General features: G+C 34.6%; 3 protein-coding genes across 12 annotated transcripts in view; 1 reads left to right on the forward strand and 2 right to left on the reverse strand.

Annotated features, from left to right (window-relative positions):
- Positions 1 to 2,471: 2,471 nt before the first annotated feature.
- LOC115236527 (histone lysine demethylase PHF8-like) lies at positions 2,472 to 9,113 on the reverse strand. 8 transcript variants are annotated; one of them, XM_029809042.1, is made up of 14 exons: positions 8,962 to 9,113; positions 8,243 to 8,328; positions 7,884 to 8,162; positions 7,642 to 7,783; positions 7,100 to 7,549; positions 6,879 to 7,007; positions 5,587 to 5,659; positions 4,728 to 5,491; positions 4,609 to 4,659; positions 3,971 to 4,161; positions 3,690 to 3,892; positions 3,338 to 3,385; positions 2,721 to 2,907; positions 2,472 to 2,594 (listed from the first exon to the last, which is right to left on the reverse strand). In XM_029809042.1, the coding sequence occupies exons 1-14, from the start codon at positions 9,096 to 9,098 to the stop codon at positions 2,515 to 2,517; spliced, it is 2,820 nt and encodes a 939-aa protein (XP_029664902.1). In that variant the 5' UTR covers positions 9,099 to 9,113; the 3' UTR covers positions 2,472 to 2,514. The 8 variants fall into 8 exon arrangements, with proteins under 8 accessions (XP_029664902.1, XP_029664900.1, XP_029664898.1 ...); XM_029809040.1 differs by lacking the exon at positions 8,962 to 9,113 and adding an exon at positions 8,798 to 8,955 and having other exon boundaries at positions 3,971 to 4,152; XM_029809038.1 differs by lacking the exon at positions 8,962 to 9,113 and adding an exon at positions 8,798 to 8,955.
- Positions 9,114 to 9,169: 56 nt separating this feature from the next.
- LOC115236528 (polynucleotide 5'-hydroxyl-kinase NOL9) lies at positions 9,170 to 12,897 on the forward strand. 2 transcript variants are annotated; one of them, XR_003884203.1, is made up of 7 exons: positions 9,170 to 9,572; positions 9,731 to 9,858; positions 10,134 to 11,752; positions 11,825 to 12,016; positions 12,121 to 12,171; positions 12,256 to 12,455; positions 12,526 to 12,554. XR_003884203.1 is itself a non-coding variant. In XM_029809046.1 (7 exons), the coding sequence occupies exons 1-7, from the start codon at positions 9,511 to 9,513 to the stop codon at positions 12,765 to 12,767; spliced, it is 2,517 nt and encodes an 838-aa protein (XP_029664906.1). In that variant the 5' UTR covers positions 9,171 to 9,510; the 3' UTR covers positions 12,768 to 12,897. The 2 variants fall into 2 exon arrangements, 1 of the variants encoding a protein (XP_029664906.1); XM_029809046.1 differs by having other exon boundaries at positions 9,171 to 9,572; positions 11,825 to 12,039; positions 12,526 to 12,897.
- Positions 12,898 to 12,956: 59 nt separating this feature from the next.
- LOC115236525 overlaps positions 12,957 to 17,089 on the reverse strand; it is a 146,100-nt gene continuing 141,967 nt past the window's right edge. For both annotated transcript variants that reach the window (XM_029809034.1, XM_029809035.1), the window contains 15 exons: positions 16,918 to 17,025; positions 16,740 to 16,821; positions 16,540 to 16,647; positions 16,277 to 16,435; positions 16,092 to 16,183; positions 15,876 to 15,986; positions 15,480 to 15,705; positions 15,261 to 15,388; positions 15,095 to 15,142; positions 14,956 to 15,020; positions 14,602 to 14,873; positions 14,229 to 14,465; positions 14,011 to 14,152; positions 13,711 to 13,925; positions 12,957 to 13,632 (listed from right to left, as the gene is read on the reverse strand). In XM_029809034.1, the coding sequence (XP_029664894.1) occupies positions 13,367 to 13,632; positions 13,711 to 13,925; positions 14,011 to 14,152; positions 14,229 to 14,465; positions 14,602 to 14,873; positions 14,956 to 15,020; positions 15,095 to 15,142; positions 15,261 to 15,388; positions 15,480 to 15,705; positions 15,876 to 15,986; positions 16,092 to 16,183; positions 16,277 to 16,435; positions 16,540 to 16,647; positions 16,740 to 16,821; positions 16,918 to 17,025 (2,259 nt within the window). In that variant the 3' untranslated portion in view covers positions 12,957 to 13,366. The remainder of the gene's footprint in view (positions 13,633 to 13,710; positions 13,926 to 14,010; positions 14,153 to 14,228; positions 14,466 to 14,601; positions 14,874 to 14,955; positions 15,021 to 15,094; positions 15,143 to 15,260; positions 15,389 to 15,479; positions 15,706 to 15,875; positions 15,987 to 16,091; positions 16,184 to 16,276; positions 16,436 to 16,539; positions 16,648 to 16,739; positions 16,822 to 16,917; positions 17,026 to 17,089) is intronic.

The following is a 17,089-nucleotide window of genomic DNA, read 5'->3' on the forward strand; positions in this document are numbered from 1 at the left end:
ATATATATATATATATATACGATCACTTTGCATATAAATTTATTAAAAGAGAAATAAAATGAGCAAATATTTTGTTCTTTTATTCGCTGTATATATTATATATATCAGTAATGTATATTCAATGTGCAGATATTGCTGTGTGAAAAATTAGTCAATGCATCAATATTAATGTGATTTGAGATATGTTATGATGTTGCAAATTTTGTGCAAATACTTGCTACATGTTTCAGCAACTTATAAATTGTATATGTATAATGCTCTACTAAGGTAAATACAATTTACATAATATTTGTCACGATCTCTATATTAATACAAATTAAATCATAGTAAAAATTCTAATCATTAATATTATTAGAATCTAAAAAGAATTTTTACCTCTTGATATTATATAAATCTTCAACAATTTAACTTCAGGATTACTATTTTTAATATATATATATACACACACTCGGTTATTAAGTAGAAAAATCACCTTTCGACATTATTTCCATTTTTTTAAATAAATTGTTAGTATCCTCAAACATCAACGAGAATCTGAGAATCTAGCTTATTAAGTAGGAGAGCAACTCGTAATTATGAATAATTTTTTTTTAGGTCTGTGGTATTCTGTGTGTCTTATGTATCTGGTATTTTGTATCATAGGAAACAGGTACAATGTATTAGGTAACTCAATTTCCTGTGCGATACAATCCATAAGATTTCTTATGCTACTTCGCTTAGTGCTCCATAATAACGATCAAAGTACATTTCTTATCATACTTGTAAGTTATATATAAAATGTTTCACTGGCAGATATTATCCTTTCTTCTTATTTTTATAACACCTACATAGAAAACTAAATCAATATCCTACAGCCTCTCAATAATGTATGAAATAAAAGGAAAAGCTGTTCAGAGCAAGTGCTGCACATAAATATCAAGCAAATCGTACTGTAACTGTTGCAAAAGACAAGCAAATCTATTTTTGTGTCGACAAGAACTAACTTGCGATATTTAAACCCCAGATTATCATTTATAACTATCTACTTGCATTTATCAGAAGCATATCCAATCTAGTTGCATTAATCTTCCTTGATGTATTTGTCTATGAAATTCTTTATAAAACACAGTGCTATTTTCTTATATTGAATTAGATTTGTATATAAACAAATTTTTGTTTATATCATTGAACTAATAATCCCACTGAAACTTCGATTATTACGCAAGCTGACAAGGCCTGAACCGAATCTGGACCTGGGCCTGTCAATTATCAAATGACCGCTTTATCAATTAGCAACTTAGCAGCCACAGATGCATTACTATTTTAAAAATAATATATAGCAATTGTGCTATATTTTAGATGTGAGGATAACTTTCAGTTAATATAATTTGGAGGATCAACTAGGCTACTATAACAAATGCATTTGTCGTATGCAAAAGTTACTATGCTGTAGTTGTGTTAAAATCATAAAGGAATCATATTTGCATTATGCCATCAACATCTTCAGACAATTGCGATTAAATAATATGTAACAGAGAAAAGTTTTCCATGCTAACTGCAAACTCTAAGAAATGCAAAAATATACTATGCAGCGCGTGGTGAGAAATTCTTTGTATTTTTGACAATGGACAATGAAATGTTCAATTGCTAATAAAGAAAAAAAAATTCAAAAACCACCTACTTTCTTCTTATTAAACCATTAAAAACTTGTTTCATTTACTACTAATCATAAATTAAATTACAATCTTATTGAAATAATAAAATATATGTACGCTATAATCCATAGATTGATATAATTTTTCCTTCTAATCGTTGTCAACTGAGTTGTGTACATTGAGTCATCACATAAAGCATTCGTAATCAGTATTACAATATAAATATCGTGTTACTGACATATATCGAGATATCAAAAGTCATACATACATACATACATACATATATATGTATGTATATATATATATATGTATGTATGTATGTATGTATGTATGTATATATGTATGTATGTATGTATATAAGTATATGCCTAATCTCTAACAATGTAAATTAATTTCACGTGCGTATCTACACCATGCTACTTAAAACGCATTCCTATTTTTCAAAATACGTGTATTCGTAAATAAATTCGCTTACATCTTTGCTTATCCATCTTATTAAGCAGTTCATCAGCATAGTCATTAACCTGCTGGACGCTCTGAAGACATCGTTCTCTCATCGTTCCTTGACAGCTCGTTCACTCGGAAGGCGCGACACCATCTCCGAAGCTGCAATAATGTATGTATGTATGTATATGTATATATATTTTTTTACCTAAAATTAAATGACAGTAATAAATATAAGTATCTCTTAGAAAAAACATGTGATGCTGATTTTTTACAACCAACTTGTTTCTGTCAGGTGAATATATCACCTTAATGAAAAATGTATTATATTTACATAATAATGTACAACTATTACACGCGCGATTCTACACACGAGTGAAGACTGACATAATAGTTTTTTTTTTCTTCTTTTTCATATTATCTATATTATTATTATTTAGTGCATCATTTTATGAAGTTTCAGAATCTTTCCCAGACGCTGCTTCGCCGTTTTCATTCCCTTCTTCGGCTTTCGTTCTGAAAATTTATAAATATAGCATTTTCTTTACTATTATCAATCAGCTATAATTTATAATGCACAAGTTTTTAAATTAGTACAAAAAAAGAAAAAGAAATGCGTAAATATAAAAATTGATACTTTACCAATGGGAACCGGTGCTGCAAGTTTGGCTTTAACATCTCTAAGTCTATTGGGGCTAGTCAATATTGATCCAAATCCGATGGATGATTTTATAACATTTTCAGAAGCTGTAGTGGACGATGTAGTCCCCACTGCAGCGACCACAGGATCCTTTTGTTTCTTTTTGTTATATGTCCGTTTGTTGGTACCCTATTACATGTGTAAAATGTAATTTACATCATTAGGTTTTTTTTTTTTTTTGTAATAACAGCATAGAAGGGGAAATAATTAATGAACACAAAAAGAAAGACATACAGAATGAGTTATCAACAAAAATATTTAAGTATATTCTGTGACTTGATCGTAGATTAATGCTGGCAAACTATGTTTGACAATCACTATATGTGTGCAATAGAAAGAAAATGGAAACTAACATTAATTGATAACGTTAAAGTGACAAATAATTTAAAATAGAAAAATGATAAAAACATATTCACAAAAATTACGAATTAAAAACTATCATTGCAATTACAAAAAACATAATTGTAAAACTACAAAATATGTACAATCCGAAAATTATAGAAAAGTATAGCATTACAGAATTTTAAATATTAAACTGCAAAAATCGAATTATGCCTACCAATTTCTTCTTGGTAATCTTGTCCATGTCGTTATCCAGGTATTCATCCTATATAAAATGTATGCAAGAAACATGGAATTATGATGTTTAAGGAGAGTTATGAATGATAAGACATTTATTATTATTATATACACAATGATATAAAAAAAAGTTTTATATCACACACATATATACACACATACACATTGAATATATGTTTATTAACTGAACTAATGTGTACTAGATTAATTTAATGATATATTTAATGATATTGGGAGAAAAAAGTTTAATATATTTATGCAAGTGTAGGATGCACAAATAATAATTATGCACAGAATAAAATGAAATATGAACAAAATAACAATTAATTTACCGATTGTTTTGCTCGTTTCGCCGCGGCCGCTTCCAGACCCTTTTCCACTGACGTTTTCTTCACCCCTTCCCGTGCCGGTCGATTCGTTTTTGGTAAAAGAGGGCCCACTCTGGCTTTCGGATTCCACGCTTCATCGATTTGACTCTTTGCCTTAGGTTTAAAGATATAATCTTCGTCGTCAGAAGCGTCTAAAGCTGGATAAACTATAAATAACATAAATTTAGTAATATTATCGCAAGAAAAAGATATCGATTTGAAGTATTCCTTTGCTGTATACATACTAAAATCATCATCTTGGTGAACCTTGTCGATATTTTCTATCGATTGATCATCATCGTCATCGTCATCGTTTTGTTGGCTCTTGGTAGATCTTGAAGATTTTGCAAGATTACTCGTTGTCGAGTAACTTTGCTGGCTAAACGATAACATCCCGGCGATAGCCTCCCGCGTGGACGGTGACGCCCTGTCGGAACTGATCGTTTTCAATTTATAAATACTAAGACACCAAAAAATCAAATTCATTCCTCTGTGCGGTTAAAAACTACAATAATCTCTCAATAAACATTCAATTTAAAATAAAGATCTTTTACACATGCTCGGAAAAAGAAAAGCCATATATCTATACTGTATAATAACTCTATTGTATTACAAATTACTTCTAATAAAAATAAACTTAGAATAAACCTAGAAGTGTGAAAAGAGAGAGAAAGTAATAGAGCTATAGAAGTATAATAGATATATATATATATAATAGTAATAGTAATATATAATAATAATAAAGTTACAACAATTTATACTATGCAAATGTTCGCTAAAACTTTTTATCAAGCACTCTACCTGAGATTAACAAGAACAGTTGTACATGTGACAAACTACAAAGTTTAGTATGAAAACAGAGTTTTATATTGAATTAACTTACCCAGTGGGAGGTGGCATGGATTGACTGTACTGCTGTATTATAGACGATGGCCTGAAATTATTTTTCGTTGCAGTCATTGCGATGCAATAAGAATTTGTGTATGTTTAAATTATACGTACGTAACGTCTATCCTTTGAGCGCCGTTTCCAAGAGTATACGCCGACGCTTTCAACAATTCCTCTATACCATTCTTCGGCGCGTCGTTTAGCACATCGACGTCGCCGTCGTAATCGCGTTTAAATCGTTTCTGCGCGTTCGACTTCGGCGCCCGTTTCCGTTTTTGCGACTCGTCTATAACGAGACCATATTCGCTCTCATTGCTGCCGTCGTGAAAATCGTACACGGACGATGTCTGATTCCACGAAAGCGGTTCCTTCGCTGTTCGGAGAGCTGTGTGATCGGTCGTAATATTACCACCATGAACGTTTATACTATCGTTCGTACTTCTGACAACCTCGTTGTTGCCAAGTTTAAATCTAATTACGGTAGGGCTCTGTTTTCCTGGCTTGGATAATTGTCGTTTATTGCTATTGACGGGTTTGTTCGTCGCGGTCGCTTTAACATCGGGAAACATGATGGGTTTCGGTAATGTAAGTTTTAACGGAGGCCTTGATAACGGCTGTTCCATCAAAGTATGTTCCACTTTATTCGTTTCCTTCAATGTCGCTTTAAAAGCATTATCAGCAATCTTATCGGCGTAATCGAAGTCTACGAAATCTTTGTTCAATGGCTTTTTCTTCTTTCGTTTACTTTCACGTTCCGGTTTTGGCGGATTTAGGGATATTAAGTACCTTTCCGCGTGTCGTATCTCTTTGCTAAGATCCTTCAATAATTTCTGGCTATTTATCGTTTCTGGTATTTGACCGCGACTAATCATACTATACTGAAATTATACGTTGGTTTTTATTTTATCTTTTCCAATTTTGATTTTTACGTTTTTTTTTCATTTAAAATTGAATGTATAAAACACCAACTTACATCCTTATCTGTGTTCCACTGCTTGAGAATCCCAAGCAACGCCTTCACACCTTGTAAAAAATATGATGGACATTTCTTCCCCTCGTTATTCATAATAATAAAGTTACAACAATTTATACTATGCAAATGTTCGCTAAAACTTTTTATCAAGCACTCTACCTGAGATTAACAAGAACAGTTGTACATGTGACAAACTACAAAGTTTAGTATGAAAACAGAGTTTTATATTGAATTAACTTACCCAGTGGGAGGTGGCATGGATTGACTGTACTGCTGTATTATAGACGATGGCCTGAAATTATTTTTCGTTGCAGTCATTGCGATGCAATAAGAATTTGTGTATGTTTAAATTATACGTACGTAACGTCTATCCTTTGAGCGCCGTTTCCAAGAGTATACGCCGACGCTTTCAACAATTCCTCTATACCATTCTTCGGCGCGTCGTTTAGCACATCGACGTCGCCGTCGTAATCGCGTTTAAATCGTTTCTGCGCGTTCGACTTCGGCGCCCGTTTCCGTTTTTGCGACTCGTCTATAACGAGACCATATTCGCTCTCATTGCTGCCGTCGTGAAAATCGTACACGGACGATGTCTGATTCCACGAAAGCGGTTCCTTCGCTGTTCGGAGAGCTGTGTGATCGGTCGTAATATTACCACCATGAACGTTTATACTATCGTTCGTACTTCTGACAACCTCGTTGTTGCCAAGTTTAAATCTAATTACGGTAGGGCTCTGTTTTCCTGGCTTGGATAATTGTCGTTTATTGCTATTGACGGGTTTGTTCGTCGCGGTCGCTTTAACATCGGGAAACATGATGGGTTTCGGTAATGTAAGTTTTAACGGAGGCCTTGATAACGGCTGTTCCATCAAAGTATGTTCCACTTTATTCGTTTCCTTCAATGTCGCTTTAAAAGCATTATCAGCAATCTTATCGGCGTAATCGAAGTCTACGAAATCTTTGTTCAATGGCTTTTTCTTCTTTCGTTTACTTTCACGTTCCGGTTTTGGCGGATTTAGGGATATTAAGTACCTTTCCGCGTGTCGTATCTCTTTGCTAAGATCCTTCAATAATTTCTGGCTATTTATCGTTTCTGGTATTTGACCGCGACTAATCATACTATACTGAAATTATACGTTGGTTTTTATTTTATCTTTTCCAATTTTGATTTTTACGTTTTTTTTTCATTTAAAATTGAATGTATAAAACACCAACTTACATCCTTATCTGTGTTCCACTGCTTGAGAATCCCAAGCAACGCCTTCACACCTTGTAAAAAATATGATGGACATTTCTTCCCCTCGTTATTCAATTCTTTCAATTCTTTGAGCAATTTCTTAGCCGCAAACCAATTAATTGTTTCAAAGCCAGGATACTGAAACTTTGTTGGAGTCTTCATCTTCCTTTCTAATTCATATATTCTACAAAATAGTGCACAATTTCATTACCAAATAAATAATAAATATTTTTTAATTTAGATAACTGATATCTAGAGAAATTCTTCACTACTCACTGTATTTGCATCGGAATATTAAGACTGTGCACAAAATTTCCACCGAAAACCAAAGAATCCACCGGTGTAAGTACTGCGTGTATCCAACCTGTGGGAATCATCATTGTTTGACCCTGTTTAATCACGCACTTGTAACACGCATCAGCCTGATCCCCGAAAAAAGTTTCGCTCTGTGTTGAGCTGCACATCCAATGCTGATATAATTGCAAATTCGCCGGTGTCGGTTTGATGAGATAGAAAACTTTTTCACCGCGCAACACGTGATACCACACAGATGTGCCGCCAAAGTCAATGTGAAAGTCTGTAAAACTGTCTTTGACCCCCATTAAACAATACTTTTGTACTTCGGGTCGCTTTATATCACTGTCCTCGGGCCAATCGCGCGGCCATACCGAATTAACCCAGTCGAGTTTGCGCGCGATGTACGGTGCTTCAACCATTGGTGAAAGACTGCAATTGTTTGATTTGTCAATTTAGACACATATGTTCTAGAAAACATGTACAAAGCCATATATATGGCAAAGCAATGAATATTGATATACCCAGTATTAGTAAATTCAAGACTTATGACATTTAATACTCTTGTACGAGAGGGGGAGTTGTAATATTCTACAAAGTCTCTTAATTTCATACGTATGTTGCTTTGTCTAGTAACATCGATTACATCCATGTCCCGATCACCACCTGAGAATAAGTCAATTATATATGTTGTGATAATATCGTGTAGTGATAAATGAAATAACCATTATATTTAATCCAAAAATCTTTATGCCTGCTATCTTACCTATATAAGTCTCAACATCATAAACGCTAAAACTCAAAGGAGGTATGGTTATATCAAGTCCATCTTTCCCATCAATGATAATAGGAGTTTCAAATCCATTTGTCTGTAAATACTGAAGAGTTAAGTGTTGTCCTTTCACATGCTTCACAATTTCATCAGCTTTGGGAAAGTGTCTAGATTTCAGTTCTCGTATAAATACAGGAGTTCCAGTTTGAACAGGTTTTGTATCTGCATCGCGTTCAGTATAATCGTGTCTATGCCAGTTCATCCTAGTCTTCACTGTAAAATGAGATAAATATTAATAAAAATATAAATTTCATTTGAAAATATGCATAAAATGTTTAACTCAATAGCCTTACTGAGAGAAGGGCCGCACATAGCTTCGCATCGTGGACAGTGGTACTTATCAAGATCTGTAGTCATGTATTCCTTCAAAGCCACGCATCTAAAAGAACAAAACAACAATATGTGACACATCATTCAGAAATTTAAAAAATTTACAATTGCGATACATTATATACAAAAATTTAAAAATCACGATATATATATATATATATATATATATATAAATGAGCGTTTCAATCAAACATAGTAACTCATAGCTACTCCTATTATTCCCATTGTATCATGTATCTGCTAATAACGTGAAAAAGGCGCTGGACATGGAAGGCCAATGACGCTTAGTGCAGGTTATGTTACTATCAACAAAACATTGTTTGTAACACGTATGCCAGCGAATTCGCGCCGTGCTTCGTGTTCACGATTGAGCACGTGCGTGCGAGCGTTCTCGCAGGCGTAATTCGGCGCGGAAAAGCGTCGGGATTGTGAAAGAAAAATAGTGCCGCGATCGTCGAACGTCGTCGCGTCGTAGACGCCGAGCTTTACACGCGTATTTTAAGCTCGTGAACGCTTACCCGCCGTGGTACCATTCCTTGCACACGTCACACTGTATCATAAATTGTTGAGGATCGTATGAACGACCGCAAAAACAGTATGTAATTGACAACTCCATTTTTTTAGTGGTTAGCAATATTGAATACAATTCCCCCGTAACACACACACACATTCACACACATACACGATTTCGTCAACTGCCGTCAACAACTGGGGGCTGGGGGCTGGGGGCTGGGGGCTGGAGGCGATAGAGCGTGACATAAGCAAAGAGGAGAACGGCCATCTCGGTCTTTCGTTAAATCCCTTGTACAGTAACGCCATCACTGTGGAAACTGGAAATTCACTATTTATTACTAGACTTACTAGATCTTAGCCTCATTTTAGCGTTGCGTTCTAAAAATCCACTCGAATATTATTTCATTGACTAATTAAAACGAAGAAATCTTTGCTCCGTTTGTCCTAATTGGTCAATCAAATACTTCTAATTCCGACGAATAAATTTTTCGAACACAGTTCTGAAATTCTTCCCTCCCTTTACTCCGAGAATCGAAGAATAACAATAATACCGAGAATACATCGTCGTACTTTGTCCCAGAAGAGGACGGAAATCCATAGAGAAAGAAAGAACACCGAAAATTTCATGGAACGTGGAGCGTTAGATTAGATTTTTGCCTACACGTGTGTAGTGTATAAAAATTCATAAGTACAAATAGATAAATATTCTTCTTTATTAATGAGGGTTAAACATAATAAACGGATAAAGGAAAAGAGAGCTAAGTTGAAAAAAATTAAAACGTAAGTAAAATGATTCAAGGTCACGTGAATAAAGATATTAATTCCTTCGCTGTGTTCACATGATTGTATAATATATTTAAAATATAGAGTATACACATAACATTATTTAAAATATTATTGTTGAATATTATTCCATAATCTTACTTTTGATTTTATAGACAACTGACAACAGGAAAGGTAATGAAACATTCTGTCAGGAAAAGTGAATCTATGTTTGCTTGCAAAGATACTACTATAAATTTGGTAGATAATATGGATATTGATAATGCCCAGAGTATTCCTTCAGGTAAGTCAGTTTGTCCTACAGAGGAAGCAATCGTACAATTTACTTTCAAACGTAGAAAAAAAATTAGATAGTGAAGTAACTATCGACGAATCATGCGACTTTCAATGTAAAAACAGAATTTTTTTTATTTACATTATCATATCAATTTGGTTTTATATATCATTTGGTTGTATACGTATCTCAGTTAAATAGAAAATTATCTATCATTACGTCTAATTAATATTTTTCTTAAGTTTACATAATTATAATTGCACATAATTTTATTTGAATTCCAGATTCCACGGTTGATACCATAAAATGGAATAGTTCTCAGGAAGAGATAGATAAGAAGATAGACAATGATTGGAAACTGGATAATTCCGAGAAAGAGACGGAAGAAGACATAGATGATTGGACTCAAATTACTCCAAAAGAAAAAAGAAATATTGAATCACCATTTGTGATTGAAATGCAATCAGATGATGTGTCACTAAATCTACCAGAGATATTTAAACAAGAGCAAAAAACAAAAAACACGAAAACATTTTACAACGGCATCTTTGAAATAGATGCACCATCCAATGAAGCGAGCATTATAGTCGCTAAACCTATAAGTCTTAAGCATAACACTCATATGCAAATGCAAACATCATCTATGCTACCAAATACAAGTGAAAAGGAAGATAAAAGTGAAAATAAATTACAAAATATTAGCATCAATAATATGACCAACCCTAAGAAAAATTCTACATGTAAAAAACGCGTCAGAAATAGAAAATCTGTAAATTGTAATACAGAAAAGTTAGAGAAGAGCCCCCATAAAAATCACAAACATAAGCCCACACGGAACAAAAAGACACCAGAATTTTATTGCATAAGAAACATAGTCATTGTTATAATGAAAAGCGAGAGCAGATTATGTTTCACTGGCAAGCTGTTGGTAAAAGTGTTATATGGTACTGTGCAAATTTACGGATACATATTAAATAAGTCGACCAATACCATGGAAGTGTATTCTCCGCGAGGATACAGTAATATTGCTATAGAAACGAGCAAGGTACATTCCGAAGATAGCAATATCGATGATATCTGGACAGCACTCGCCGCGGAAGGTATCACTCGAGATTCGGAGAGTAAACTGCAAGCCGACATCGATAATGTTCGACCAGGAGACGCCGTCCTCGTGTTGCAGAATTTCGAAAACAATCTGACGATTTTTCTGAAAACTTATTTCCCATATTTCAGATTATTTCCGGATATAAATAATTCCTGCTATTATCCTTGGACAGACCCCAAGCGAGCTGAGATAATATTGCAAGCCGATTTGCATTTCGAGCAATACAACGATTCCAACTGTAAACGATTGATCACTGATCCGTGTATCACCGATATCGCTCAGAAAATGTTGAGTCGCACGCACGCGAACGAATGGTCCTGCACATTGATCGCTGGCGGGAAAAGCGTCGGCAAGTCCACCAGCGTGCGATATTTGATCAACAGTCTGTTGCACACGTGTGCAAAGGTGGTCCTAGTGGACGTAGATCCCGGTCAGGCGGAGTGCACGCCGTCCACCTGTATCTCGTACAGTTTGATCGAGGAACCGCTAATGGGGCCAAATTTCACGCATTTGAAAACACCGGTTTATCAGCTGTTCATCGACGACGTGAATGTCTCTCATTGCGTCACGCGCTACCTGGAGGGTGTTAAGATGCTGATCGAGAGACTAAAGGAGAATCCTGAACTATCCCGTTTACCTGTCGTGGTAAACACGATGGGTTTCACGCAAAATCTAGGTTGGGATATCGCGATTTTTACGATAAAACTCATCAGACCGTCGATTATCATGCAGATTATGTCATCGAAAAAAAAGAATAATTACGATAATATCTTCAGTGCAGAAGTCGTAAATAAACAGGTAACCAATTTTTTTTAGAAATAATAGATATACTTTTGTTCTTCGAATTCTTAAAAGAGGACCTTCATATAGGAATGCTCGTGGACGTTTTGGTATGAGAGATTTATTGATTGGGACAGGCCGTGCGAGCACGATTTGTGTGTAATTCAATCTCAGGCCGAAGGCAGAATAATGCAAACGACCAAGGATCAAGGACCAAACCAGTGGAATATGGAACCGTATCAGCAACGCGAGCTCGTGATGATGTCTTATCTCAGCGATATCGTACGCGGCAATGATAATTCTCTGTAAATTCTATGTTGTCTTTCATAATGGTTTGTTTTTAATAATCTCATGTCAATTTTTAATTTTAACATTTGCTATTTCAGTCACTACCACATAAGAACGTCGCACAGTATCAACCAAGCAGTGCCATATACGTCAGTATTTATATTTCATTATATTACAAAATAACATGCGAGCGTTAAACAGAAATATAAATCTGTCCTGGTATGTGTTTACAGAACGCCTTTCTCTTCGCTGTGCATTATTCCTCAGCGATCGTTGGGTATACCAACGTCACATGCATTGAGCATTATAAATGGTAATATTGTAGCGCTGTGTGGTATAGATTTAACGGAGGAATCTTCGCAGAAGTCGGCGAATATCTCCAATCTTCGAGTATTGACGCAAAGATCGCCCTTATGCACATGTTACGGCTTCGGTAAGTACCGATTTGTCTGCTCAAATTTTTCTCAACAGATATTTTGCATAATTCGCGTATAATTATATAGGGATAGTTCGAGGTGTCGATATGAAACAACAGCAAGTGTACATAAACACGCCATTGCCGATATCGATCATGCAGCATATTAACTGCTTAGCGGGCTGTATTCGCGTTCCTCCGATGCTGTTACAGTTATATCCAGGTGCACCTTACGTCAGTGGAAATGGAACATTACCGACGAGTCGCGAACCACGTAAAGGATATTTTCGGATGAGATATAAAAAAAAACAGAGTCCTAATAAATTCTAATAATAAAACATATGTATAAGTATATATACTATACAACTTGGCATCTTCTAAATATTCATCAATTGATTTTCCATTGGAGATGGACACGGAAAAAGAATGTTTTATGAATATAACATAGTTGTAAATATATTTTTTATATATATATATGTATATATATATATATATATTGTTGCGGAAGAAATAAATATATTTTTTATATATATATATATGTATATATATATATATATATTGTTGCGGACAACTTTTGCAACATAAAAAGACCAATATCAAACGACGCATAGAATTTAGTATATATATAAATGTACAAGTTTCTTTTGCGTCTGATGATTGACAAATAACGTATATATATATATCATTGACAAATAACATTTATATATATATGTAAATGTAATTGTTTATTACGTCTGATCATTGACGAAATATTGAATAAAAAAGATGTATATATATGTAAGAAATAAAATTTTTGGTTATATAAAATTGTCTACACATCATGCAAATATCTATCTATAGATAAACTATATCAAAGTTTTAACATAAAACAGAATGCATTCCTGATTATAATGATTGTTTGCCCGCAACCAAAATTTTGCTAAAAATGTTTACAGAGGTAAAATGTCTTCATGCAAAGTAGAAATATTGTTGCTCATCTCGTCTTCATTGCACTTAAAGTAGAAACATAAAGGTCGCAATATGGCAGTAAGTGTTTGCACGCTCCAAGACTTGCCGAGCAATTTCTGCCGATTTGTGGCCGACAAATTCTTTACATCCGTATAATGTCGCGGAAAACCAAAGATCTCTTCAAGCTCGGTGATCCACAGCCTATCACTTTCACCTTTCATCATGATTGGTTTCGCTTCCGCTTTTCCTAGAATAAAAGGGAATCTTAACGAATTTTTTTTCCGATATAAAAATTTTTCAACAAAGAAATCCGCGCGACACGTACCTTGTAGCAGGGAACCTGTTCTGCTTGTAACTGTGCGCAGTTTCTTGCAAAGAGCCTTACGATTTAAATTTGGCGTAAGCTTATCTTGAACATCCTCTCGATTTTCAAACAACGGCATATACGGATTAAAGGGGAAATTGTGCCAGTAAAGTCGCAGTCTGTGCTGTGGTGAGAAATCCGCTGCATCTATGACGTCGGGTTCCTGCCCCAAATGCCTGTAATTAACGCAACAAGTTGATTTCGCGTGATCGTAATATTACCCGCCGCTGCGTTGTTGAAGAAGTTATTCACAAAACTCACTTGTTAATTTCTAATCTGTACTCGCTCGGCATTGAAGCAACATTCTCGTACAACCAGAACAGATGGCGATCTTTGTTGGTTTTCTTCACCAGTTTTTTAATTCGGCAATACTCGAAAAACAGAATGCCCGTTCCTCTAGAATCTATAATTGTGAAAGTAGATCAGAATCATTATCGTCTATAGAAAATGTATTGAAGAAATATCACATTGACAAATACCATGGAGACCTAATCGCGCCGGATTGACCAGACTCAAATCGTTGCACGGTGATCCGCCGATTAATAGATCGATCGGTGCAATTTCTTGAATCTTTTCCTTCGTTATGTCTCTCACATCTCCTAAGTAAGTGATTCGATCGCCAAAGTGAGCAGAACTAATCGTTAAAGCGTTCTTATCAATTTCACTCGCGTAATAAACATCCACGACGATTCCCAAGTTTAAAAGCACCAGAAAACCTATTAAATATTATGATATAACGAACTATATCTTTTTCAAAAGCGTAAATTTTACGAAATCAATTATAATAATAAAAATAAATATAATCAAAAAAAAAAATTCAAAAAATAAATCGAACACGAATTTTTGTCTTACCAGTACTCAAACCATCAAAAAGTGACAGCACACGTATGGGTCTCTTTTTCTTCTTATAACTTACAAGATTTACGTCATTGGATGCGGGATTAGAGGCTGTGCGGAACATTTTTGAAAATTTTTCATTCCAATCCAATCGTGGACGCAATAACATATTCGCAGGTTGTTTAGATTCATCTCTGCAGAGAAAACATTTCCACGGATCTTCCAATAACATATCGTCGTACGATTTTGGGCATATCAGAAATTTTAAACAGGCAGTACAATAGACACTGAAATCAGTTAATTGATTAAATAAATATATTCCGTGACACAAGTTAAGTTAGAATTTATTTCAAACGCGAGCGAACCAACCGTGGACAATCGTCTTCATCACAAATAAGAACAGTTCCGGTGGCGGCGCAAACTGTGCAATAAAACTGAAATCAAACGTGAAAAGCGTCATTAATATTTCAATCTTTAAATATCGCTGCCGGAACTGCCGAATACTTACGCACTTGCCATCGTTCCCATGCACAAACATACACGGTTTGAATGCATGCTGAAATAAAACAACTTGTTATTGCGATGGAAAATACATTTGACTAGAATAAACATTATTTTTGTATGATTATTGCGAAAGATATATGAGACAGTGTGGTGTCTCTTTTGTTTCATACCGAACATTCTTTACACAAAGATCCTATAAAGAACGGATGTTCCTCCATTTCATCTTTAGGAAACCTCAAACATTTCAAACATAATTTTTCCACTGCGCATTCTCCTGATATTACGCGACGCAGAGCATCTGCGGTTAAAATATGAATAAAAAATTTCGTATTAGAGAGCGCCAACCTATAATATGCACATACATATATGCATTGAGTAATTTAACTTACCACTTGTTTTTATGTCACTCTTTCGTTCAGCATCTACATTCGGCTTGGATTTAAATTCGTTGATCTTTTTTACTATCTCGTCGGAATATTTATCATATATCTTGTTAGAGTCTGAAACTTGCAATTGGTTATATGGTACGTGAATATTATTCATATTCGAAAAATATTCAAAGACATTATCTAAAGTCCAGTTATCCGTGGAGCATCCTAAACGCGAACAATAATCCTAAAAAGTCAGATTCAATTGTCGTAAAAGCTTTTGGAAATTTTTGAAAAAGAGTTCATTTTATATACATACACATATCACGTTCAAATAAATTATTTATAAAATTATTTATCATTTAATTTATCATTTTATCATTAATCATGTTAGATAAACAATTTCAATTTTTTTACCTTCGACGCTTGAAGTACGCCCTCGAGATAGGACTGCTTAACTGTATTTTGAATGTAATCGCGCATCTTCGCCAGTCCTTTGTAAAATTTCAAAAATTCCAGATGACGTACCTATTAAATGAAAAATATCAATTAATCGACATTATATAGAAAGAAAAAAAGAATCTCTCCGATGTATATTTTTTTTTTATTCGAGCGTTAATATCGTCTTATCACCTCCGAAACTTTGTAGTCGCCGTACCACATAATCCATTGACAACCAAAACTAGGTTCCTTCAAGCAACAGTCGCGATAATCAATAATCATCGCTGCAAAAGCAAGAAGAGCTTTGTATTTATAAAAGAGATCCAAGTAAATTTTTGCAAAAAAAAAGAAAAAGAACAAATGCGCTCAGGATATACCGGGCCACCAACAGTGTCCAGCGATTTTCGCCCAGGCTATTATACCAGGATTTTGATTTTGCAAAGGTAAACGCTCATCCTCGATTTGTTTCCAACTTGTATTTGTATCTTTGTATTTTTCAGTAACCTGTTTCTTTGTCGGTGATGCTTCTGGTGAGCCTATAAAGTCACAGAGCGTCAAATTAGCTTTTCATATATTACACATCAATATCATATATATATACGTGTAACTTAAAATATCACAAAAATAAAAGAAAATATACTTCTCTGGTTTGATATATATCTCTCAGTAGCTTTGACGTTCTTTTCTCTTAAGGTATCCAGTCTGTCTTGTATATTTTTCGGATATGGATAAAATGTTAGGTCATCCACTGTTACATCAAATAATTTATCTTTCATTATTTGCGCGTGTGTGTGTGTGTGGTGAGAGACTATTAAAAAGATAGATTTTTTTCTGTCTTACATGTCTCGAATCCAGTTATATTCCGTTGTATCCAATAATAATAAGGCTTTGTCAGAGTACAGTTGAAACGTTGGTGAAGCATCTAAAATAATTGTAACGGCACATCGCATTTTTGGAAGTGTAATTCCTTACGTAATTCTTATTTTCTTTAATTTTATTCTCGAAGATAGCAAAGAACCTGTATAGTTGCGTCAATGGCACGCGAACGAATATTTTTACGAGATGGTTGCGTCAATCGATGCTCCAAGTTCCTCGAGAACGGTTGTATCTGCGTTTTTTCCGTGAGCTACAATCACGTCAGTTACGTTTCATTGTTTCATTTTTTCATAAAGATATTTCTATCTCGGAAC

The sequence above is a fragment of the Formica exsecta genome, unplaced genomic scaffold (assembly GCF_003651465.1).
Source record: "Formica exsecta isolate Colony F162 unplaced genomic scaffold, ASM365146v1 scaffold258, whole genome shotgun sequence".
Classification (NCBI taxonomy): Eukaryota; Metazoa; Arthropoda; class Insecta; order Hymenoptera; family Formicidae; genus Formica; species Formica exsecta.